The sequence below is a fragment of the Pseudopipra pipra genome, chromosome 2, assembly GCF_036250125.1.
Source record: "Pseudopipra pipra isolate bDixPip1 chromosome 2, bDixPip1.hap1, whole genome shotgun sequence".
Classification (NCBI taxonomy): Eukaryota; Metazoa; Chordata; class Aves; order Passeriformes; family Pipridae; genus Pseudopipra; species Pseudopipra pipra.
The window spans coordinates 95,588,160-95,613,005 of NC_087550.1; the positions used below are offsets into that span (position 1 = coordinate 95,588,160).

General features: G+C 40.7%; 1 protein-coding gene across 1 annotated transcript; it reads right to left on the bottom strand.

The window, feature by feature from the left end:
- Window positions 1–1,763: 1,763 nt before the first annotated feature.
- Window positions 1,764–24,144, bottom strand: MXRA5 (matrix remodeling associated 5). The gene is made up of 7 exons (XM_064646540.1): window positions 23,732–24,144; window positions 21,389–21,604; window positions 18,890–19,019; window positions 18,172–18,562; window positions 10,594–15,552; window positions 9,040–9,940; window positions 1,764–7,482 (listed from the first exon to the last, which is right to left on the bottom strand). The coding sequence occupies exons 1-7, from the start codon at window positions 23,905–23,907 to the stop codon at window positions 5,571–5,573; spliced, it is 8,685 nt and encodes a 2,894-aa protein (XP_064502610.1). The 5' UTR covers window positions 23,908–24,144; the 3' UTR covers window positions 1,764–5,570.
- Window positions 24,145–24,846: the final 702 nt, after the last annotated feature.

Below are 24,846 nucleotides of genomic sequence, written 5' to 3' on the forward strand. Positions count from 1 at the left end.
GATTACCAGTCCTCTTTCCTTGGCTTAGTAAATAGGGGTTTATGAAAATGCTGCTGCTTTGGTCTGCCATCATAATATTCCAGAGAAGCTCATAAAAGCACAGAACGGTTCTTAGTAGGTCAGTACAGCAGCTTAATCCATTGACCGTCTGTGGTAAAAGCCAGGAAAAAAAAAATCTAGCTTTGAGTCAGAGCCTAAATGATTTTTTTTTAACTTACATTGGGAGTAAAGGTAACAGTGAAACCCACACATGTGTTGTTAATTCAGGGGTCACAGAGTGTGCATATGATATCAGGTGTACCTTGAGTGATACAGAGCACCACAGGAGGTAATTAGGTGTGACAGCATCACTTATTCTTTTAATTTTATAATCTGACTATCCATCTCATGTCATTTTACCCCCCCACTTGTCAAGACTCACACTACTGGCTGCCATCTCCATTCCCCGGCAGCTGGAGAAATGGCAACATCAGACGTGGCCAGTCCACGAATTCTTTGATATTAAGGCCAGCTGTGCTTGATGAATGGGGTCATGGAGCAGGGAAAAAGCAGCAGTACTACTGCCAACATGCATTTCCCTTAATGGAGGTCCCACATTCTAAGAAGTGCTTAGTAGGTGGTACACAGCTGCGGTTCAATGTCATAGCACCCACAGTTTCAATGTAATAGCATCTTCCCTGTCACATTACCCCAGGTGTCAGATGCATCGCTCTCATCATACATAAAGAATAACAGTGGGTCTTGCATATGGGAAGGAAAGAAACATGAGGGGTCTACCTCCCAGAGAAAAGTTTGCTTATTCAAAAGAGTAAGCAGAGGCTCAAACTCCCCATGTGCTAAAGATTCTATTACATGACCTATGAAACCCAATTTCCTTCTTCCAAAGAAAAATGTGGGGATGCTCACAGAATGGGTGAATATTTTGGGTGGCTCTTCAGCCAGGTTCAGACAATTTATGGCAAGTGAGATTCTAACTCAGATAATTACCAAAGTTACTAGCATTTATGCTAACTAACTGTTATGTGGTGGTGTTACTGGACTGAACCAGCAAGAAAAGGTTTTCAGGGAAAAAAAAATGTCCTCTGTTAGGCCAACAATTACACACACCTTTAGGGCAAACAAACCAATTTTTAACTTTATACATTAAGAAATTGCAACAGCTCTAACACCAGAAGATGATAAACCTCCTTGATCTACTTCATGTGCTTCCCTGCTGTGTGCAATGGCTTCTGTCTTATCTTTTTCAGGAAACATGTTTGAGGAGTGATAAATGGAGCGTTAATTGTTCTCTGTGAGGATTCACACAGCATTTCATGATTCAAAACACACTGTGGTCAGGTTGCAAACAATGAAAGAGAGGACATGATAGCACAAGCTATACATATGCTTGTCCAGCTTTTAGGATATTTTCGTGTTAGCCTTCTTGAATGCTTTCTTGAAAACTGTGTATAAATAAAAGCCAGGTTGCGTAAAACAAATACCTAAAGTCCTTGCAGTTCTTTATTTCTGTTCCGTGCAACTCTGTGAATGATGTGGTGTGAGATGCCTTAGTAAACCAGACCCTTGGAAGGAGAAAGAGATCCTATGACACGGCTGCTTCTAGAAATCTCTCCACAAGATTTCCACCATAAAACTGTGGTCACATATTTGTCATGTTCCCGTATTTGTCAGGTGTCCATTTCTGTCATGTACTAAACAGTTAATAACCTCTCATAGGTTATCATGAAGATTACACAGATAAAAATCACAAGCACAGACTAAAGTTATCACACAAATCTGTCTTTTATCAGTGTATACAATCAATGTCTACCATAGTCCTAGGAAAATCTAGGAAATACAGAAATGTAAATGTAAAGAAACCATAAAATTTCTCAGTTTCTTGGACATTGATGTTGACTATCTGTTACAGTTGTCAGACTAAAATCTTTTTAACTCTTTCCAAAGACAGAAATTTCAAAATGTTCTCAAGAAAAGTGATACATGGTTCACCTGTTCTTACAGTTACAAAGTTTTCTTGGTACCTAGCCTAGAGCTAGCTTGGAGTAAGTTTCTCATACTAACCTCAGTGAACCTGAAAAACAACTCATCACTGTTTCTATAAGGACCACACATTTTCTTAACTGTTGTATTTAATACTTAGCCTTCTTTTCTTAGGCAGAACAAGCTCATCTTATTTCAACTTATCCTTACAGATTATCTTTTCTAAATCGTGTCCTTGGATTCTTTCCAATTTATTTGTATTTGAGCCTGACTGCAAAAAGAGTATCTCCATTATGTTCATTCACACAGTCATCATGAATAGATTTCAAAGTGAAAATGTTTTGCTTGAAATATCATGTTAACTTGTACAACTACTTTTTCTTTACTGTTTGCTGTTTATGTGTATTCACATTTGTATTCATTAGTGGGGGGGGTTGTGTGGTTTTTTCCTTCTTTTTTTAATTTATTTTTTTATTTCCAAGTATTTCACCAATTCAGAAAGATCACCTGGAACTGCAATTCAGTCCTGTGTACTTTAATATCTTTTGGTCTCATATTATTCACATATTTTCAAAGTGTGTGCTTTATACCTGATAGACACTAATAATTGTGGAAAGGTACCAGACCTAAGCTGGACTCAGTTCACAGGTTCTCCTAATTGACAACAAGTTACTTATGACTTCTCTGTAACATTTATCTTCCCACTTCACAATAGATAAATCACATTTCTTTTGTTTGGACATGACAATATCCCATATGACTATTTAAAAAGAAACCTGCTAAAGTAAGATATACCATTCCAATTATCTCTTTCCATATTCTGGATTAGTTACTTTTGTGAGAAGGTAACTAGATTGTTGTTATATGATTTGTTGCAGAAACACTCAGAGCAGCTGCTTCTTATCACTGTGTTACTCTACAAATGCTCTTATACTGCTTGTTTTGTAATGAGTTAAACAAAGTACTTCTCTTAATACCAGAGTTTCACTATTTTATGTTTCCTCAACTACAGCTTTAGTGTTTTTTTAGTCTTCTCGTATGGTATATCAGCAGAGAAAGAGTATGACAGACATGACATATGGGCAAACACTGCTTGAGTGTAAAAAGTGCTCATATGACATTTTTTAAGCTGTATTTTGGAAGAAAATTATATTTTATAGGCCTCTCAATGGAAGCATGTTTTCATAAAAGTATAATGGAAATTATAACACGTTAAAAAAAATGTTAAGTCCAATTTTGATGAAATTTTGCAAGCATGCAAGTCTTGACTTAAGAAAATTTCTTGAGCTGAAAGATTTCTTGAGCCAAAGATTTCAATTTCTTAGCCTCCAAAACTTCCACTGGCAGCTGGGGAAATTCTGGACTGAGGAAACATGATCAGATGCTTTCTCTAATCTCAAAAGATCAAATGTTTGATTTTGGATTCCATTTTCTTCCTTTAACATAAAAAATAAAAATTTACTTAATGGAAATATATAGAAGTTATTCAGCACCCAAGAATACCTCTAAAATCAAATAACTGCTAAGCAAAGGCTGGACAGACAAATGAATAAAAGTGCTTGACTCCTACTTCATTGCCAAATGCTGACTTCAGACTCTTCTACAAGATGTATTATTATTAAAAATTGTATGACTGTTTTCCAAGAACTAATATAAAATTTTTAAAAAGTGCTAAAATTAAGAAAAGGATCTAAAGACATATCTAATCTCTGATATATTCAAGGAAACATAGCCAGCTTAGAAAACACCACATGAGCAATCTAGTTAAAAATCTTTTCTTTCTTCATTAACTACTCTCACAAGCAGCTACCTCCCTGCAAGGTAGGCACATGCTTCCCCTTGAGCACTGATTTGGTGATTTAGAGCCCAAGAGTTTAAACCACAAAAAAGAAACTAAGACATAATTAAGTGCTGTTTAGTTAGGCCAGTAACATAACCACAATTTTAATAAATGCTTGTGCACAAGCTACAGATTTTTAGTCTGCCCTGACTTCTAAAATATTTTATAAAATATTCTATCACATAAATTATACTCATTGTATCTTCAGCAAGGTCCTTGTCATTTAATTCTACATCCATGTTCTAATAAAATACTTTTTACTTTAAGTAGCTCGGTTCTGTTTACCATTATGATAAGTTCACATTTTGCAATAGCTTACAATTTTCCTAAACTGGATAAATTTGTGGGGCAAGGAAATCCTTGCTTACAGCTTTTGCAAAATGTAAATATTAGCATAACACTCTCTACTATTTTCTGACATGTTTTGGTCAATAGAGAAAATAAAAATAAAGCTTTTATTCTCATCATATTCTAAAATGTAAGTGTAAGTTTTATGATCAATCAAAACTATAAGAATTCAGGAATATCTGAGAGACTCCGTATGTTTAAAAGTAAGTTAACATTTGCAAAATTCTGACTGGAATAGTTTGTCAAAACATGGGCATATTCAGCATCTTGTAGCAACTATTTCTATAGCACAATTGATAAATGTTCATAAAATTATGCACATTATCCAATAAACCATCCTTGACTGAAGAAAAAGTATAAATATAGGCTGAAATATACATAAGTTTCTATTAATAAATCACTTTTAGAAAGATAAACAATTATACTAATTTGTCTTCCCTAAAACATTTTTAAATGAACCCAATATAAATTGGTTCAAATACAAATATGTATAACACTACATTACTACCGCTTTTTTGATCTAACTTCATACTCTCACTGTTTGGAGTTCCCTGTTTACTCAAAAAAAAAAAAAAAAAACCAAAAAACAAAATCACAGGGAATACATTCTTTGGAAAATATTTTTTATTATAAAATGTACAGTATATTGACCTTAATATTATAAAACATAGTAATGTATCAGAGTCTTGTAAAGACCAATAATTTATAAAATGAGACCAAGTTCATTGCTACTCTTTCTAGTCTCATAGTCAGATTAAAAAATATATATAAAATATATAATGAATTATTTGACCATAGCATCCTTAGTAGCTGGCAAATGTTTGTTCATATGTTAAGGTAGCTAACCTCTGCATGTATTTTTATTGAAATAGATCACTCTCATTTGCTAAGTTAGTCTTTGATTTTGAAGAGCTGATAGAAGCATGAACAGAAAGGTTAGTAATCATATTCTATAAGGCTAGATTACGTAAAGGTGCTGCAGGGTTTAAAGAAAATTATGTTTTACTAAAGCACTTCTATCACTGCAGCTCATTTATTAAAAGTTAATACTTCTTTGGTACTTTTAAGGTGCTTGTTAGAACAAGAAATAGTTTTGGACTATTGACAAGAATAGAGTACTTTAGGCCTCGGATGCTATTGGATAGCATGAAAAACCACATTACTCTGTCTTAACAATTTAAAGACCTTTTTCAACCTGTTAGTCTCCTCAGTTCCAGTATGTCTAATGCCTCCTTTTATTGCAGGGACTTACTACCATATTGAGTACAAAAGCAATGCAGATTAATTCCTTTTTTTTCTGCCCTCAGCCTTCCTGGCCTTGCTGCAAGCAGTACTTTCCTCATTGCACTCGTTTGGCAGTGACTTGAACACTGGTATCCAGCCAAAGGCATTTGTTTTAGTGTTAGAATATGTGTATGTAGGTTGTTTTCGAATCACTGCCTAGTATATTTTTAGCAATGCATTTATAGAAGCCTGAATCTCTTTGAGTGGACTGCTGGATGACTAATGACCCCTGAGGATGGAGGAATTTGTTTCCATACAGACGGGATTGAGCTCCTGTTGTCAGATGTGATTTATCTGGAAGCTCCCATGTTATTTCTGCTTTAGGAATCCCAATGGCCATGCAGTTCAGCTTGACTGAATTTCCAGGTCTGGCATAAATGATAGGTGCTGGCTCACTGGTGATCCGGGGAGGATAGGCTATCACAATGACAGGCACAGTCATAACAGAAGTGCCATACTCTGTTGACACCTTGCACAGGTAAGTGCCCCTGTCAAATACAGAAGCCTCACGCACCGTCAAAGAGCCATTCTCCATCAGGGAAAAGCGACCCACAGCCTGGGGGGCATCCATAACCATCCCATTGGGGAGCGTCCAGGAGATCTGCGCCCGCTGGTTTGGCTGGGTGATGCAATGAAGCTGCAGAGTTTCTCCATTGATGATGCTCACCAGGTTGTTATACTGGTTGCTAATTTCTGGCCTGAGTCCCACCTTCAGGAAGACTACTCGTTCCACATAACCTCCTGGGTTTCTGGCTGTACAGCGGTAAGTCCCAGCATCCCCAGCAGACAGGCTGCTGATGTGTAAGATTCCATCCCTCTTGTGGTAAAATCTGTTCAGGCGACTGCCACTCAGAACTTCAGAGCCGTTGGGAAGTATCCAGCTCGTGCTGGGTTTGGGGTTCCCCTGGACTGAGCAGTTCAGGTTGATAGTGTGCCCAGCAATGGCAGTGATCCTTTCACTGACAGGGTCTCTGAAGGAGGGTTTCTCCAAATGGTCTGTGACGAGGAGCTGCACAAGCAGTCTCGCTTCCCCTCCTTCATTCCGCCCAATGCATACGAGCTGCACCGCGTCTGTCTGTCTCACCCCTCTGATGTCCAATGTACCATTGTGATGCACAGTGATCCTGTTCCCATAGTAGGGAGCTGGTAAGATTACTCCTTCTGGGAAAGCCCATAAGACCCGTGGAGCAGGGATGCCTTCAGCTTTGCAGTCAATAAGTTTCCGGCTGTCCCTGATGGCTGTCTCTCTCACAGACGTTATTGCACTGAGATGACCATTGATCCTGGGAGGCTGAACGTCAACATGGATCCAAACGATTTTCCGATCTTCTCCAGCACTGTTTCGTGCTACACAGGTATAGTTACCACTGTCAGATCTTTGGGCCTTTTGGATGAGGAGGGTGCCATCCCTATAGATCTGGTATTTGTCAGATAGGGCAGGAATAGGCCTGTTGGTTGGGGAGAGCCAGGTCACTTTGGGAGTGGGTTCTCCTTTGGCTTCACATGCTACTGTGACAACATCGCCATAGGGTACATTAACAATGACGTATGTTTTGTTCCTGATGGTTGCAGGCTCAGCCACTACTTTGACCCGCACTTTCATTTCATCCCTCCCAATCTGGTTCTCAGCATAGCAGGTGTAGTCCCCTTCCTCTCTCAATCCGACGTCATTGAAATACAGAGTTCCATTATCAAAGACCACATATCGCTTTGTCCGGCTGCCGCTGTCGTCTGACTGCATGAAGGTGTTGATCATGCTGCCATCTGGGAGACCCCAGGAGATCTCTGGATTTGGCAGACCTGTGGCTACACAGTCAACTTTCAAGTCCCCTCCGTACTTTACCTTGTGGTTATTCTCATTCTTATGTTCTATTTTTGCCGGTTTCATCATCACATTCACTTTGAGGACCACGTAGTCATCCCCTATCTTATTGCGGGCCACACACAAATAGTCTCCTGCATCTTTGTCTGTAACTGAATTAACAACCAAAGTCCCATTGCTGAATACCTTGATTCTAGTCTCCAAGGTACTGTAAGGCAAGAAAAAAAGAATGGAACATGAGCTGCAAAATCACATTTTGGGTATTAATTATTGAGTGAAATCAGGAGGGAAAAATAAACAACTCAGAAATATTGAGATAAAAGAAAAGGATGGGAGCATTGCTATTGTTAGATAATTAGATGATCCAAAATGTCCAAGACATTCACCACTAAAAAGCAAATGAAAAAAATAATTCTACCCATTTGTAGAAAACAAACAATTCTGTTGCGTTTAATAACTTTAATAGTGTTTTTGATAATTAAACAAACAGTAGATACCAAATTATGATAGTTTTGACTGTTCTGACTGCATGTAAGGTATTCTATAACATTCAAATATGGGATCTCTGAATGACATGATCCACACAAAGCTATATGAAGCATAACTATGCAGTCTGGCACTTGGGTCCTACGCTAAAAACAAATCAAGATGAGGAACTTCCTCTGGCATCGGGTGTAACATATTAAACCTTTATAGAGGAGTGGCAAAGAAGCAATATGTTGCTAAGCCTTGAAACAAAGAAAAAAAAATTCCAAGATGCTAAAAAAACTATTATTCCTTTCCACTTCACTATGGAATCTGTGTATTGTGGTTAAAACCAATTTCCTCAGTAGCCATAGTTTTCTCTCCCTAAAAAAGATCTCCTGTATTTGAAAAACAGCCCACATAAAGATCATGAGGGAAAATGAAATAAAACCACAGTATTTTGTTGCTACCACTATGAGGCATAAAATGAAATCCAGGTTTTGTGCTATCTACAGGCTACCAAAATATATTTTCTGTCAATATGAAAAAATTATGACTACATTCAGCTGTGAAGAAAGTTGTTCACAATTATGCATTTAAAATGCAGTGCATTTCTCATCTGTTTATAGTGCTCAAGGAATGAGTTATGAATAATTTATAGAGCAGAAACTGTGTCTTCAGCCAAGTCTTAGGACGGTTATTGTAAGCTTGCAGCAATGATATTTTACTTGATATTGCAAACATTGGAGAAGGTATTGTTTTAGGCATTTATATACAACCAGCCTTGCACAGACCTTACTGCGAGGTAACAATTGTTTATACAATGATGTTAAAATGATTCTGCTTATTTAAGTAATTATAAGTTGATTTATTTGCCCTGTATTTACTATGTATAATGATTTGCACAAGAAATAAATTTCATTTATCCTATTTCTCCCAGGAAAAATCAGGCACCTGTGCAACTCAATACAGACTAAGAGCATTGGAACAAGCAGTACACAATTTCTATATCTTTTGCCATTGGACTTTTTACTGCATTTACAAGTGGCTGTAAAAGATAGTGGCAGCTTATCCTAAACACTTGAAGCTAACTTTTTAAGGGTAATACTGCTTTCAAGAAAATTATGCTAAGATATGACATGACTGTCTTTTGATAAAATTTCAAATTCTTTCTTAAGGATTGGGTGCCTCATTCAAAACCCACAGAAGTAAAGAATGAAACTTGCACATATATGAGTGGGATTTTGTCTAAGTTCATCTACAGTGTGATTTAGCTGCAACACCTCAAATAGTAATTTACCTGTGTAGGGAATCAATCATCCTTTTGGAAGGCAACCTCCATAATATCCGTGGCCAGGGGTCACCAGAAGCACTACAGTCCAGATGCAGGATGCTGCCATACGTTACATCTGTTCTCTGAGGAGAGGTCCCAGTGATCTTAGCATTAGATGCATGCTTCTTCACATGGAGCTGTACTGTTCTCCTGGCAGCTCCCACCATGTTAGCAGCAATGCACTCGTAGGTCCCACTGTCCTTGGGGGACACATTGCGAATATATAGAGTTCCATTGGGAAAAACAAATAAATTCCCATTGACAAACTGAGAAGGTCGGATTTGTGTGCCATCAAAGACCACCCAGCGGATGTTGGGAGAAGGTGCTGCTTTGGCAGTGCAGTGGATGTTGATACTGCTACCAAGGGACAAGGAAATGTTCTCTTGCTTTTCCTGCTGGATGATGGGGGGTAAGGCTGCAATGTGCAGCCTCACTGCAATGCTGTCAGCTCCTGCAGCATTGCTTGCTATGCATTTGTAAACTCCTCGATCCGAAAAAGTTGCTTGCTTGATAGTCAAGGTTCGATTTTCATTAAGCATTATCCTGCTCTCTGTGGTGGTGACTGTCTGCAAAATCTTCCTATCTGGGAAAACCCATGAAATATGTGGGCTTGGAGTCCCACTAGCCTGACATTCCATTGCTATGGTCTCTCCAAAGTAGACCGTGACATCTCGATAGCGAGAGAGTAAAATTTTGGGCTGGTGGGCTACAACTGTGAGCACAACAATCATTTTATCTATGCCATGCAGGTTCTGAGCTGTGCACAAATACTGCCCACGATCCTGAAGTTGAGCATTTCGGATAAGGAGGGTACCATTTTTCCAGACTTCAAACCTTTGTAACCTGGTGTTGGCTGTCATTGCAGCTCCTGGAAAGGTGAGAAGAAGGAAAGAAACAGAAAGTCAAATTGTTTAAGATGTACACTCTTGCAATGAAAAAGTCTTATGTTTCCCTGGGATACTTTAGGTTTACTCAACACCAATTACAACTTTAGAGAGGGACGTAACATCTTCAGACACATAGCTCAAATTAGTCTTTGTTTCTATTATAGAACTAACCATACTAACTTGCAAACACTGACAGCATGAGAATTTTAAGGCTTTATGCTTTAGGATTCCTCTTAAATCTTTATGTAACTTTTCCTTTTGCACATGAAGATGACACACACAACATTACTTAAGGTAGTAGTGTTAACAAACCCATACTCACAAGCGTTGTCATCATAAATTCCAACTGCTGTGACTAATCAAAGTTGGCTGCTATTCATAGCCAAAAATTACTCTTCAAAAAATGAACTCATTAAATGGTAGTAGTTTTCTTTTACAAGAAATACTGCAAAGTTATTATTACCTGTAATGATTAGTTGCAATTAGTCACATTTTATCTATAATGACTAAAAGTGACAGAAGGTATTCTTCAGTGTTTTGAACTACTCCTATGAGCACGCTGAATTTCCATGCAATAACCAAGTATTTGTAGCCTTACAAACCATGCGGAAAAACACATTTTTCTCTGTCTTACCTGTAGATACTTTTGTCCAAGTAATAAAAGGCTTGGGTTCACCAACTGCATCACAAGGGATAAAAGCATCTGTTTCAGCAAGGATGGATATGCTCTGAGAGCCTTTTGTGATAATCTTAGGTCTTTCTCCATGTATCCTGAAATTAGTGGAAGACTGAATTACAGTTGAATTCTGTGGTAAAATGCCTCCCACATAAGGCACAGATGGAAATTTTTGATGACGATGATGGACATTTTTTAAAGGATGATCTGTAGTGGATATCTGTGGTTTTGTGCGCTGAGGGGGAAAGACTGGGGGGGTAATCTTTAAGATCACTGGTGGTAATGTGGTCGTTGTTGCATGTGGCATTGGAGGCAATGGCATAGCTGTAGCTTTCTGCACTGTAATCCTAGTAGGGAAGACCTGAGTGACCTTCTTCTCATTTGTGTCTTTTGGGACAAGTTCACTAGGGACCTCTGGTTTAGGGTGCATACTTAAGTGAGGGAATATCCTTGTTCTGTTGAAAAGGAATGGTATTCTGGAACTGGGATAATAGGGGATCCCTTGACTTGGTAGTCTCCCTGCTGTGCCTCTGTTATCTGGAACATAGTTATTTCCAAAAAATCTTGAATTAATATTGTATCTGTTCTGACCCTGACTAATGAACGTGCTTTCAGTGAATGGATTTGTTCTGTGAAATGGAGAGGCTTGTGTTGGGGTAGTTGTTTCTCTCTGAGAGGCAAAAGTTTTCTTGTCTTGGATAGTATGCGCTGCATATGCTGTTATCTCTGGTTTGTTTGTGTAGTGAAGAGGCTGATGTGTTATAAAATAGCGAAACGGACCCTGTGTTACAGGAAGCTTCACTGTGCCTCTTACTGGAATGTGCTTTGGAGGCACAACAGGCAGTCTTTGGTTTAAGCTTGGTATCATTCCAGCAGGTGGATAGGGAAGATTTGGATTTAGCAGTAAACTGTTGTTTGACTTGCTACTATATAACTCTTTGAACTGATCCTCTTTTGACTGTATGCTAATCCTGTTTTGGTTAGAGGAAGGAGTAGGGTGAACACTCTGTCTTGAGTTTATCACCATTTTGTCACCACCTGCTCCAACTTGGTTTTTTTCTGGGAACCTTTCTTGATTGAAGGCATTAGTATCCTTGGTGGTGTAATGAAGAGAAGGATGTGAAGTGCTTGAAATGGAAGGAGGAAGAGTAGCAAGTTTTATAAATGGAATAAAGGCAGTGGATGTAATTGGAGGCTTTTCAGTTGTCTGCAAATGATGAAACATATGTGACACAGCTTCCTTTTTATCCAAGGTAGATGGCTTTGTCCCAGCCTTAAAAGTAATGGATTTCTTTGTCTCTCTAACTGGAAAAGTCTGAGTTTCTGCTGTGCTGCAGGAGGAAGACAAAGTAATTATCTCATGTTGCTGAGATGGCTCAGTTTTTGCTGGTGTTTCTGTGGGCTTCCATGGCTCCTTTGAAACTGAGAGGTCCTTAAAAACTTTGACTGTGCCAACAGGAATATTTAAGTCAGTCATAGTGGGATGTATCAGCTGAAACGTTCCAGCAGTCGTTTCATCAACCACAACTTCTGAGTCAAACAGTATAGGCTCTTCCTGAGATTTTGGTTTTGCAGATAGTATCAAGCTGTTCCTATGTGCAGAAGTTGTGCTTGATTGTTCTGCCTTACTATCCATAGTTTTAGAATCTGCTTTCATGTCTTTCTCCTCAGATACATTGTCTAATGAGTGGTATGCTGGCACTTCACTTTGCTCTGGTACAAGAGGTACACTTGACTCTTTTGTGGGAAGTGCATCATGTACAACATATGATGTTAAAATTGTGATGGGTGCAGTCACTGGAAGTGCCGAGGTTTCAGGAGTAGTAGAGTGTGTCACATTTTTAGCTTCAGGTGGAGAAGCAGTAGCCCTAAAGGAGGAAGTTGTAACCACGTCTCTGATTTTGGGTATTTTCTCAGCCAGATCAAGAACTAATGAAGGAGTGGATTCCATATGCTCCTCGTTGTTTTTAAGATCAGGACTTTCAAGAGTTGCGGAAGAAGTTCTAGTCACAGCTTCAACTTCAGGTGTCCTTGGAATGACAGGCATTGCCTCAGTGGTTAAAACAACAGGGGGCAAAGGCCTTGGTCTTTGCCGGATTCTGTTTAGTCTCAGTCTCCTTCTCCCATAAGGCCGTTTTCTACCATGCTGAGTAATAAGTGAAGGCGTGGTCTTTCTATATGGAACTGTTGTGGTGGCCACAGTGGTCAGTCTATTGATGGAAGCAGCAGTTTTTATCCTCTTTGCTGTTTTATGAAGAACATTAGCACTATGCAAAATGACCACCGGATCTGGTTTCGAAGTAGCCAGGCTTCTATGTTCTTGTGCCTGAGAATTGTCTGCATAACTGCTGGACGTGCTTTCTTGAATCACTGTATTCCTGTGGGTCTTGGGTTCTTCCTTGCTCTGGACCCTGATGGATGTGAAAGCAGGAAAATTTGTACTCAAGTCCACCATTTTCATCTGAGTTGTGGATGTTTCTTTGTGCTGGTATCTCGAGTCATTGCTCTCCTCTGTAACAAATGGTGAAGCAGATGAAGAAATGGTAGTAGTACCCAGAGAATCTGTTAGGCTGATCTTGTCCAACTGAGGTGGTGTTAAAATTATGGTGTCAACACTCATTGGGTCCACTTCATTTAACTTCATGCTTGTCTCCAAGACTCTGTGAAGATCCACAGTCTGAGATTCAGCTAGGAGAGTAGCATCAAGTGGTAGCTCAGCAAAAGCAGAATTTTCTTCAGATACAGAAGTTCTATCGGCATTTTCTACTGTGAATGAACTGCTCTGAATATTGGGAATGTTTGTCACAATTTGTCTGGTTAGAGGTTCTTCAGTGAAAGCATGGATATTTTCTTTGAATACAGCTGAATCATCAGTCCTGACATCAAGATGCTGCTTGCCATGGGGTTGCAAAGTTGCAGAGACAGGAGTCAAATATGGACCTGATACAGCAATTCCTACAGTGTCTATACTTGCAGATGTTTCTAAAGCCCTGTGGTTGGAGAACGGTTCAGTTTCTGACCTCATTAATATGGACTGGACTGAAAATGCTTCTGTGTTGTGTGAAACAGTGACTGAAAATGGCTCATCTTCACCCACAGGTGATGCATCAGCAGAAGAGTCTACCACATCCGCTGCTGTCTCTGAAGGTGGAGGGCTGGCTGCTGGATGAGGGACTGGAGTAGTGTTCTGCATGATTGACGACAGTGCAGTTGTTACAGAAATGGTTGTAGCTGTTGTCGTTCTAGGAAGATTCTTCCCACGGACCTTTGCCAAAATGTCAGCCCAATGCTGTGGATTAATCTGCTTGCTTGCCACATTAATTCTCCTTCGAGATTCAAATACTCTCCGACCTTCTGCAATGTTGCTGTCTTGGGTTCTATCCGTACTTTTCCAGATTTTCATTTTCCTTCTGCCTTTCTTCCCCTTTTTAATTTGACTCTCTGGCACCTGGTCACTTTTTTGTTTAAAAGGTATTTCCCAGTCTTTTAGGTGGTTCTTTCTTCGTAGGAAGTCCTGCACTCCCTCTGCCCCTGATCCCTCTCCATCCTCTACGACCTGCCCTCTTGTTTTTGACAAACGCTTTGAGCCTGGGCGCTTTTTTAGTTTTATTCGTTTAAATGACCTGTCAGACACCATTTTATTTACTGTGACCCTTACAACAAATTGATCCGACCCCTGCACATTGACAGCCACACATCTGTAATGGCCACTATCACTGACATGGCTTCTTGGAATAAGTAAAGTACCATTATGCAGCATATAGCCTTTTGAAGAGTTTGATAAATCATTGAGTACCTGACTGTTTGGAAGAATCCAACTCAACTGTGGGTCTGGGCTGGCAACTGCATTGCACGGTAAAACTATTGGCTCTCCAACATTTTTTTCAACTCTCACTACATCTGAATCAGCTGCCTGAATAGCTGGAGGCTGCACTAGAAGTCTGTAAGCCATTATGTCCACATCATCTCTCACTTGGGCGATGCAGTGATACACACCTCCATCAGTGTAACTCACTGCTTTTATGATTAGTTGGCCGCTACTGAGAATGGAAAACCTACTGTCTTTCTGATTAAATGGCGCCTGTAGTTTAGTTCCATCTGGAAAGAGCCACTGAATGGAGGGGCTCTCAGAAGCTTTCACATTGCAGCTCAGCTGACACTCTGACCCTTCCACCGCACTCTGTGCTGTCCCTGTGCTCTGGTTTTGCTCTATCATCACCCAGTTTCTCTGCTGCCTGGTGTTTTTGGCATGAATTGTCTGAGAAAGCACAGTAAAAAAAGATAGCACCACTTTTTTCCCTGTACTCTGGCGTCGATTTAATTGGATATTTATAAGAGGTTGCATAACCCAGGAAGGTTCAGCCATGATTTGAGCTTTTACACCTGTGTAGTAAAGAGCATCATAATCTGAGCCTTGCTTGTACTGATAGCTTATTTTAGGCTCCTTTCTGAGCATAATTTCCCTCTCTAACTTGACAGGTACTTCACTGTAATAAGCTATAAGCTTCCATAGTTTTTCATAGTTTTCTCGATTCATGGGACATTCAAAATCCAGTGATATTGTAGCATTTATATCTATCTCCTGAGTCTGGATTTGATTCCACTGAATTTTGGTAGAACCTGTTGGTTTTTTGATTTCACAGTTCAGGTGGACTATATTGCCATGCTCATCAGTCATATTTAGCGCAATGTTCCACGGAGAGGACTGAAGTTCTTCCAGAGGGAGCTCATAACTGTCACCATCTTCTTCATGTTGAGTGCTGCTATTTTGCCTCAGTGAGGACTGAATGACAGGTTTCCTACAGGAAATATCTTTCAAGTTTTGCATATCTTCTTTCTGCAGTTGTTTTGGGCTGCTGCACTTTGGACAGAGCTGTCCTCCTTCATAGGCTTTGTCCTTTTTGCATTTTAAAACACCTGCAAGAAAAAAAAAGGAAGAAAGAAAATAAAACAGGCAATAAAAGATAAATAAGCTGAAAAACTCTGTTCTAAAATTAGAGAACTCTCAAAAGTGTGAAATGAACTTCATGAGGAATGCATTATGTCATAGGACACATAAAGTAAAACTTTTAGAATGGTGAGTCTTAGTTTTACAGGTGATTGGGCACCCAATTCTCAATCTGACCATGATTTCTTCTGACTTTAATGAGAGGATTGAGTACTCCATCCTTCTGAAACTCAGATTCACTCCCTCCGAATGAAATGCCTAGAAACTGAAGTGTGCATAGCAACATTTTATAAGTCCGTAAAAAACTACTCTGTGTCAAAAAGTCTGCACCTCTACAATGACAGCCTAACCACCTAACTTGTGGATCTAATGTGAAGAGGAGTGGGTCCTTTCAGCTCTCAAAAATGCAGCATTTACTTGAGAAATGCTGGAGTTCCCACTAAATAATCCAGGAAGCTTTTTATTTTTCTCTATTAATTAACAACAGTATCTGCAATACACAAAACATTCTACTGTAGCTACTGAAATAGGCTGACTAGTTCTTGAATGTACAAGCTATTTATCAGCAGCAAGAAAAACCAAACCAAGTGCCACTTCTTCCCTGACTTCTGAAATAACTCTAAACTCTGTAATGATACAAAAAGCCTAATCAGAGAAGGAAAGCTAAACTAGGAAATTATAGCCTTGACTCCTCTCTTCTGTCAATGCCAGAGAGACTCTTGTCTGCAAAGCAAAAGTCATATTTTTATTACATTGTTCTGCTCACTAGAAAGTCAAATGTCACCTTACGTATTTAGTTTGGAAACATATTGCAAATTAAATGTATTCCAGTTATTCTAGGAATAAGTATCATTCTGAGGAATGAGGGATCTTTGAATGAATGAACAATATACTGGTAAAATGAACAATATAAGGCAAAATGCCAGCAGAAAGGGAAACGCGTGGCAAATTTTCATATAGTTTTTTAATTGAAAAGTATATGCTTTGCTAGTCTGACAAATCAATTTTCTTGAAAAGTTCTTACAAATGGAGTATTTAAGTGAACAAGTTTATCACTTGCAGATTTAAATAGGATGTTTCAACGATAAGGAAAAACTGGCCCACAATCAACTTGGCAGTGGCCACATTGGTCTGAAGAACTGTAATAATTCTTTCTGTATTATTATTCCCAAAGCAGTTAATGTTATGGTTATATAAAGATACAAAATCTGTCATACGTGAAAACGGAATGGATAAATCCTTCATCCTTCCAGTAATCACTACTGTTTTAGTGTAATAAAAATGCTAACAAGCCAACACTGCACAAGGAAGGAAAGTTCATCTAATATTTCATTGTTATAACTTGCAGAGCAACTTAAGCACACTTATTACACATACATGATTTGGATCAAGGAGAGTATGTAAGAATATTATAATGTAAGCTAGTGAAATAAAATATCAAAGTTAGATGCCTCAAGTATCAGTTCAGGCAGGAACATTTGTATTACTCATTCAAGTATCACACACAGATTTAAAAGTATTGTCCAAAACACCCTTAAAAGTATTGTCCTACAGCTAAGTGCAAAATTGCAATGAGTTACATATTCTAAGATGACAAGACCCAGCATAATTCACCATACATGCTACAAATCATTATGTAAACATTGTGACTCCATCACTTATTTGAGACATCTTCAGTTACAATTAAATGTCAATTCCCTCTTAATATTTTAGCAGCAGCTCTGGTGTAATACCACTCCCTCTGGCCTACTACAGTAAGCACTTAGCTACGGGACACTGCTGAACTGAGATGCCCAAACTGAAAACTGATGCTCAAAGTCCCCCTCATTTAATGTATTCCTGATAAGGAGGCATTACAAAACTGTCTTTGTTTGCTTCTGCACATGACCAGAAGTGTTCCAGCCCAAGCAGCGTGATATTTGTCTCCTAATGAAGTCTGAATGAAGACAGACTAGTTCTTTTATGAAAAAAATTGCAGGATTTAAAATACTTAAATAGATTGTAAATACTTGAAAATACTTAAAATAGATTTGCTCCATCATAAAAGGAATTTGTGGTCAATGAAGAAACACAGATAGGTGTGAAGGATGCATACTACATAACAACCTTAATGCTAATAGCATCCAGGTTAGAGGACTTAACCAGGAATTTGTTAACTGAATTCCATTCCTTCCTTAGATAAACACATTCAAATCCAATGTTACCACCTTCCATTAGAGCTTTGTTAGTTCAGGACAATTGCCAGCCCTTGGTCTAAAGTGCACTGCTGTGCAAATGACCACAGTAAAAGGTTATACCTATTTCCTCCTTCTAATTATAAACTTCACTACCACTTTTGCCATTCCAAATGTAATGGCTAACTTCTTTGGTGTTGAATACATATTTTTAGCTAGTGACACACAACTGCCTTCTTTTTACGCTGTTTTTTAAATATATGCATTTACTGAACATTAACAGAAAGTAATACTGCAGATAGACATCATGGTGTTAGTAATACTCAGGAAATAACAAAATCATCCACATGCAGAATAGGAAAAATAAAATCCAACAATATGAGTTCAATAAACATCAGTAGCTTTCGGTCCTACCTCCAGAAACTTCATTCCATTCAAGAAGCCACTTTAAACTGCAATCACAGGCCCATGGATTCCCATGAAGGTAAAGATTTTCCAGCAGCGGCATGCCTTGAAACATCCCTGCAGGCAAGGTCCTAAGAGCATTTTCAGATAGGTAGAGATGTCTTACTGTTGACAGTTTGAAATAATCAAGGACCATAAATGTTGAAAACGTGTTGGGGTGAAGCTGCTGGAGCAAATTTCCTTCTAAATGGACCAGTCTCAGAGAAGTTAATCCATTAAAAGCATTTGGATGAATAAACTCAATTCTGTTGTGGTCCATGTGCAGTCTCATTAAGCTTGAAAGTCCTTGGAGAGTTTGGCCAGTTATGGCTTTCAACTTATTGTAACTAATTTTGAAAACCTAAAAGAAAAAAAAGGAACCAGAGATTAATATTCTTTTTAATCTAAATCCAAACAGGATAGCAAGTAATCAAGCACAAATTTTACTCCCACATTCGAATCTTTTGCACCACTGAAAAATGATATGCTGGTCAAAGAGGTAGAATAAAACTATTAGTTGTTAGTTGGCATTATCAAGTATTACATAGGTATAGTTATAGATCTCCCATGTATTTTGGGGGAAAATGGTATCTTAATCCTAAAAAGGCACTATAAAATGCATTTATTTTTGTTTTCTGTTATTCACAGAAGGTAGATTATTTTAAATTTAGGAAGACCTAAGCATTACCTGTAGAGATACGAGATCTTTCAAAGCACCATTAGGTATATTTTGAATGTCATTTCCATGTATCATGAGCAATTCCAATTTTGTAAGTCCTGCAAAGGAGTTTTCGTATATAGACTGGATACTGTTAAACCTGGGAAAAAAAATCACATGTGCAGTTACATTTTATACACCGACTGTCACAGACTGCAAATGTAAAATTAGTATAACCTAACTTTCAGGAAAAGTTGGAGGCACCTTAATGCATTGTCAAGGGGCCAGAAGTTACTGCAAGATTTTTACAAGGCCAAGTATACTTAGTTCATGTTTACATTAAGATTTCTTTTAACTCAATTTGTGGCACTTTAGCCATAATTTAGGAGTGAAAGTAATAAATAGGCATTTTAGTTCTAATAGCTGTATGTTTTTCCATGCAGCTCAGTTTATGGAATGGTAATAAGTTAGTGGCCTGTAGCCAAAACATGATGCTATGGAGCCTGGCAAATTAGACAGGCTGCAGTGTTGCCAAAGCAGCATCTAACAATAAATGAATAAGGATTTGGAGAGTGAACATTAAAAACGGATATCTCCCAAATAGCAGAAGAAGCAGCAAGTCACATCCTGCTTCACTTACTGTTACAACATGTCATTGGCTACACCAATTATCACATAAGATCTAGGAACTGACCTTCCAATTATATAATTTGAGTCTAGAGACTCCTCTTAGATAAAGAATACAGAAAATCTACTTTTTGAAAATAATTTAATTTCACTTTGGACAAGCAAATCAGGATTTGCCAATGTGGAAGTGTTAGGTTTGGTGGCCTAGCTCTACATTTGTGTTTTTCTTATGTATATATGTAACATATTATCTAATCTGGGCATGAAGTCTCTAAACTAAGGACAGAATTTTAAAGATTTCTTCAATTTTTTAGTATTTTCTAGAAAGTAAGGTAAGAGACAGTGACAAATTGGAGGAAATATGGAGGAAATACTTTTGGTTCCTCACTATATTATCTATCTAAAGATTCCTAAGCTGTTAAAAATTTAGACTAGCGTTTTGATATTTTTAGTCCTTCTGCAGATTAACTAGGCATATAGTAAGCATCCTATTAAAATTCCTTATTTCAAAATCAGAACTTCTAAAAAGTATGAACTCATCTAAATAAAAATTTTTTCTAAATTATTTCTAAATTATTAGAAAAATAATCTTCACCTCCTAAATATATAGCACTGAAAACAGAAATATGGTGAAAGCTCTCTTTCAGAATGGAACAAGTACTACAACAGTCAGTTAAGACTGTTTCTTCCTGGGAAAGGACACAACTCAGAAAATTTCATTTGTAGTGATGAAATACGAGGACAGGAAAGGGCTTTGATGCTACCAGTATCAAATAATGCACTTACAGCCCAAACACCTTCGTAACTTACAAGCCTACATCCCCATTTTCAAAAGTAATTTAGGGTTAAAATTTACCACAGAATGTTGATGTATGGAGGAGAGCTGACTGTAAATATGTGTGGGTTTGAATATGGGGGAAGAGGGAAGCATATTTTACTCAAAAATGGCATTAAACTACATATTGCTCTAATATAGATTTACTGAGTACAAGAGCATTTTGAAACTGAAATTAGGCTTTAGGTGGATAAAATGTTGGTAGATAGAAATTTTAACCATGGAGAAGCAAAAAAACCTCAAGGTCCCTACTGTCAGTCACTGCATGATTAGTTGCAGCTTATAGGACTTGAGGTTGTCAGGGTGAGTTCACACTGCTGTAGGGCAGCCCTGGTAACAAGCAGAAGAGGACTGTGACTTCTGCACCATTTCATGTCACAAAATGACCCTACACAGTACTTTTGATGTATGAAACCTACCATGTGTCCCTGCCTTCTTGTCTCAAAATCTGACAGATGTGAGTTGGCAATACCCTGGCAGAGGAAAATGAATTGAAGCCTGAACAATCTCTCCCCAAAACATTAGTGTCTGCTTATATCGCATTTAGTTCCTTGAAAAAAAACAACAACACAGCAACAAACCCACAAAATCCAAAGGCAATGGAATAGCTTTGTTTTTACTGTATTCATATAAGATATGCTATATATCTCATTGTAGTATATATGCTACCTGGCTACATTATAGAATTTTACTCCTACTGTGTTTTTTTACATCGAGTATAAAATTCAGCATTTAGTAGAAATCCCATAGTAGGTTTAATTCAACATATTTTATACACTGTAAAAGACTAAGAGTCCTATTTGCCAAAAAAAGAATTCACACCATGGTATAAATATTTATTTGAAATTAATAGTAACTTTTGTTTGAAACATAAATGCTAAGTTAAAACTCTCTCCACGCCAGCAACTGTAGCATCTGAAATTCAGCATGCCAGCAAGTCCCTACCCATCTCTGCAACTCTACATAAAAAATACACGCAGAGATCCCAATTTGCCACATGTGTGCAAAGCACTCCGGGCTTCCACACCAAGAACATAAAACTGTTTGCTCCAAGCTGCCATACAAACCCGAAGTTGATTCTTTCCACATGTTTAGCGATCCGTGCAGGCACAGCTGCCAGGGAGCGGAAGGTGCAGTGGACCTCGGTGGGCAGGTAGCAGGCGCAGGGTTGGGGGCAGCCCAGGGTGCCCGGTGGCAGCCCCAGCCCCAGCAGCAGCACCATGGACAGAGCTCCAGCTGCCACCCGATACCCCATCTTGTCGCCTCCCCTTGCCTGGCTCCTCCTGGGTTGTTCCGGGGTCGGGGAGAAGACAAGAGAGAAGAAACAATGATTTTTAAAAATATTTTTAAAAAGTTTTATATACCTAGTAGTGACCTGCCTTGTCCAGAAGGTCTGTAGACAATCAAGGCCAAGATCAGTTAGAAATGGGTTTTCTTTCTTCCATGTCCCTTTCTACTTCAGCGTTAACTCTTCCCCCATAAATCACTTCCACTAAATACCTATTCTAGCAAAGTTAAGCTGTCTTCCTATGGTAATAAATTTCGTAGGCTTATTCTGTACACCAATGATAGTATCCATCTCACCTAAAAACTAGAAAAATTTAAGGGAAGTATCTAGCCCAAGCAAACTACTGTGGCTCCCTCTACAGTCATTGAAAGAAAAAAAACCAAACACATATTCACTTGAAGATGAATAATATCAGTTATCTACCTGATCAGATAACTAGAAATAGTACAACTGAGCTTCATGAAGTCCCTACTTAGCAAACTCACCTAGTCTAGCTGCCTAATTTTTAGGCAGGCTACTAACTTTCGGCAGGATAAAATGTGGTTGAATGAATTTCATTCATAATATATATATGGGAAATGGTATCATTGAGAAAGAAAATGAAAGAAAGAATTCGTTGGCCGTAGATCGAGACTCTGCCATCCTTTGTCGTGCATTACTGTGTGATGTTGGATGTACTCTTAGATTGCAATCTTAACCAAACAGGAATTATGAATGATCAGAACTGATAAAATTGGACAATTTATCTAAAAGTGAAAGCACAGACCTCAGGAAAAGTTTATAACTGTATCTTGATTATGTATCTTGAACTCAGGTTCAGGTTTTTGGAACTGTGTGTTGAAATCCCATGGAGTCACTTAAAGAGGCAGTGTGCAAATAACAGACAAGAAAACCTAACTGTTACAAACCTCAAGCACCAGTAATTTTTGAAAATAACTTATGCAATGTCTTATTACAGGTTAAGCACCCTAAGTTTGCAGAAAGGAGTTTGAAACATCCCTATTCTTATTTCTACCACCAGAAGAATTTTAAAGTTTTTCAGATTACAGCCATACAAGAATACAGGCTACTACAAGCAACAAAAATTTAATATTCCTGCCTTTGTACAACACTGTGACAACGACAGAAAGGCACTCACTTCTACCAGCTATTAATAGCTCCATTAGTTATTTGCTTTTAGCATAAAAGTCAGAATTTCTCAGATCTATGAGCAACGAGATGCACATATTTTTCTTAAGACCATCATGTGCAAATCATTACAGTTCAAAGGAGAGGCTCACTGGGATGAAGAGGTTTTCCAGATATCTGTGGTCAAGTTAATGAGACGTTTAGCATTCTTTACAAGACAAATAGCTTTTAACTTGTTCAAGAATTTTCAGGTGCTGTTTTCCTTATGTAGTCCTTAATGGAAAGGAAAGTCCCTCAAAAAGCAGCCTACCCGTTTCAATTCCTTTTCAGAGGGGTCCCTTACAGGACGTGTGCACTTAGGTGAAAAGGAAACTGCACTGTCTTTAGAGGGGTTGGAGGAAGGCTGACCAGAGGGACTCACCATGTCCGCGTAACACACAAGGGCTGCCGAGAGCAGCCCCTCAGCGCCGCCGCTCCGGGATCCGCCACTGACCGCGGACCGGCTGCCCCGCCCGCCCCGACACCAGGGGGCGCTCTCGAGCGCCCCGCCCGCGCCCCCGCCATTGGCTGCCTCCACCTTCAGGCGCCGCGTTCCAGCCAATAGGCTGCGGCCCCGCCCATCGGGGGCGGGGCCGGGCACGGGGCGGGGCCCCCGGGCTCCTGGCGGGGCGGAGGCGGTGGCCGGTCGTGCGCCAGCCGGGCTGTGGGGAGGGGGATACGGGGGAGCCGCATTCCCCCCTGCCTCCTGTTCCTTTCTGCCGTACCGGAGGACAGATGCTTCCCATTAGGGAAGAATGTCCCCGCCGGGCCGGGCGACGGGAGCGGACGGGCTGAGGGCGGGCGCCGACACACGGCGGCACGGCCCGCGGGACGCCCGACCGCCGCTGGCCAGGCGGCCCCGCAGCCCACCCGCTCCGCCGCTCCTCCGCAGTCCTGCGGGGGAACCCCGAAACCCACCCCAGGGCACCCCGACCGGCCGTGCGCTGCTCCTTACCTGCGGCCGGGCGCGGCGGTCCGGGCAGGCGCCGCCCGATGCTCCAGTGGGCTGCGGGCGTCCGGCGGCGCGGGGCCGGCGCTCACCTGGCCCCCGGCCTCCCCTCCGGCACCGGCCCGCCGAGGCTCATCGCTGCCCGCGGCGGCCCGCCCCGACGCCGCTTTAGGACTCCTCATAGCCCGTCATCCTGCGGGATCCGCCGCCGCGACTGAGTCCCCCGAACAAGCATAAGCGACGCGCGGCAGCCGGGCAGGCACCGCCGGGGGCTGTTTTTTACTGGCTGCTCTTGGGTTCGAGCCTCGCCTTCTCTGGGTGTCCCACGCCGCCGCCGCAAGTCGGGGCGCCGCAATCCCTCAGCCCCGGCGGGAGCCCAGCGCGTCGCTCCGGGAGCTCCGCAGGCCTGCGGGCAGGCGGGCGATGCCGGCGGGTCCCCGCCGCCGGACGGGCTGCCTGGGCGCGCAGGTCCTCCCGCGACGGCAGCCGCCCGGAGCGGGCATGGGGACGAGGAACGCGGGGCGCCGGGACTCCGCCGCTCCGCCCGGACTCCGCCGCTCCGCCCGCCTCCCCGCGCCGGGCGCTGTGCAGGGGAGGGCGCGGCGCAGCGGCTCCTCTTGCAGGGTGGGCGGCCCCTCCGGGGAGGGGGGGCGGCTGCGGGCGGGCCCGCGCCGGGGGGCGGAGGGCGGTGGGTGAAGGAGGCTCCGGAGCTGGCGGAGTGGGGGGCCGCGGGAAGCCGAGGCCACGCGTGGGTCCGGGCCCTGAAGCTGGCGGAAAGTTTGTCTCTGGGACCTGGCAGATGCAGCACTCTCGAAACGCTCAGATGTACATACGCACCTGGTCTGCTCACACAGACACACACAGAGTCCAGTACACAACCCCAAAACTTGACCAACTAGTTTGGGTTTCTTCCTATCCTGATAGTGATATAGTGTTTAAAGACACAGTTTAGTGGTGGACTTGGCAGTGCTGGGTTAATGGTTGGACTCGATGATCATAGAGGTCTTTGACATTGGTGTCCCATCACAGCACAAAGAACCAACCTCACATCAATCCTTATACGTCATACTGGCACACTTCTGCTGCAGAGACCTGTATCCTGTCTATATGTGGGCATTTGA

Bases quoted from the DNA above. Each gene is read 5' to 3' on its own strand.
- MXRA5 (XM_064646540.1), bottom strand. From the start codon at position 23,907: ATGAGGAGTCCTAAAGCGGCGTCGGGGCGGGCCGCCGCGGGCAGCGAT. The intron at 21,605-23,731 runs GTAAGGAGCAGC...GGAACAACCCAG, and splicing joins ACCGCCGCGCCCGGCCGCAG to GAGGAGCCAGGCAAGGGGAG. The intron at 18,563-18,889 runs GTAATGCTTAGG...TTTTTCTTTTAG, and splicing joins AAGATCTCGTATCTCTACAG to GTTTTCAAAATTAGTTACAA.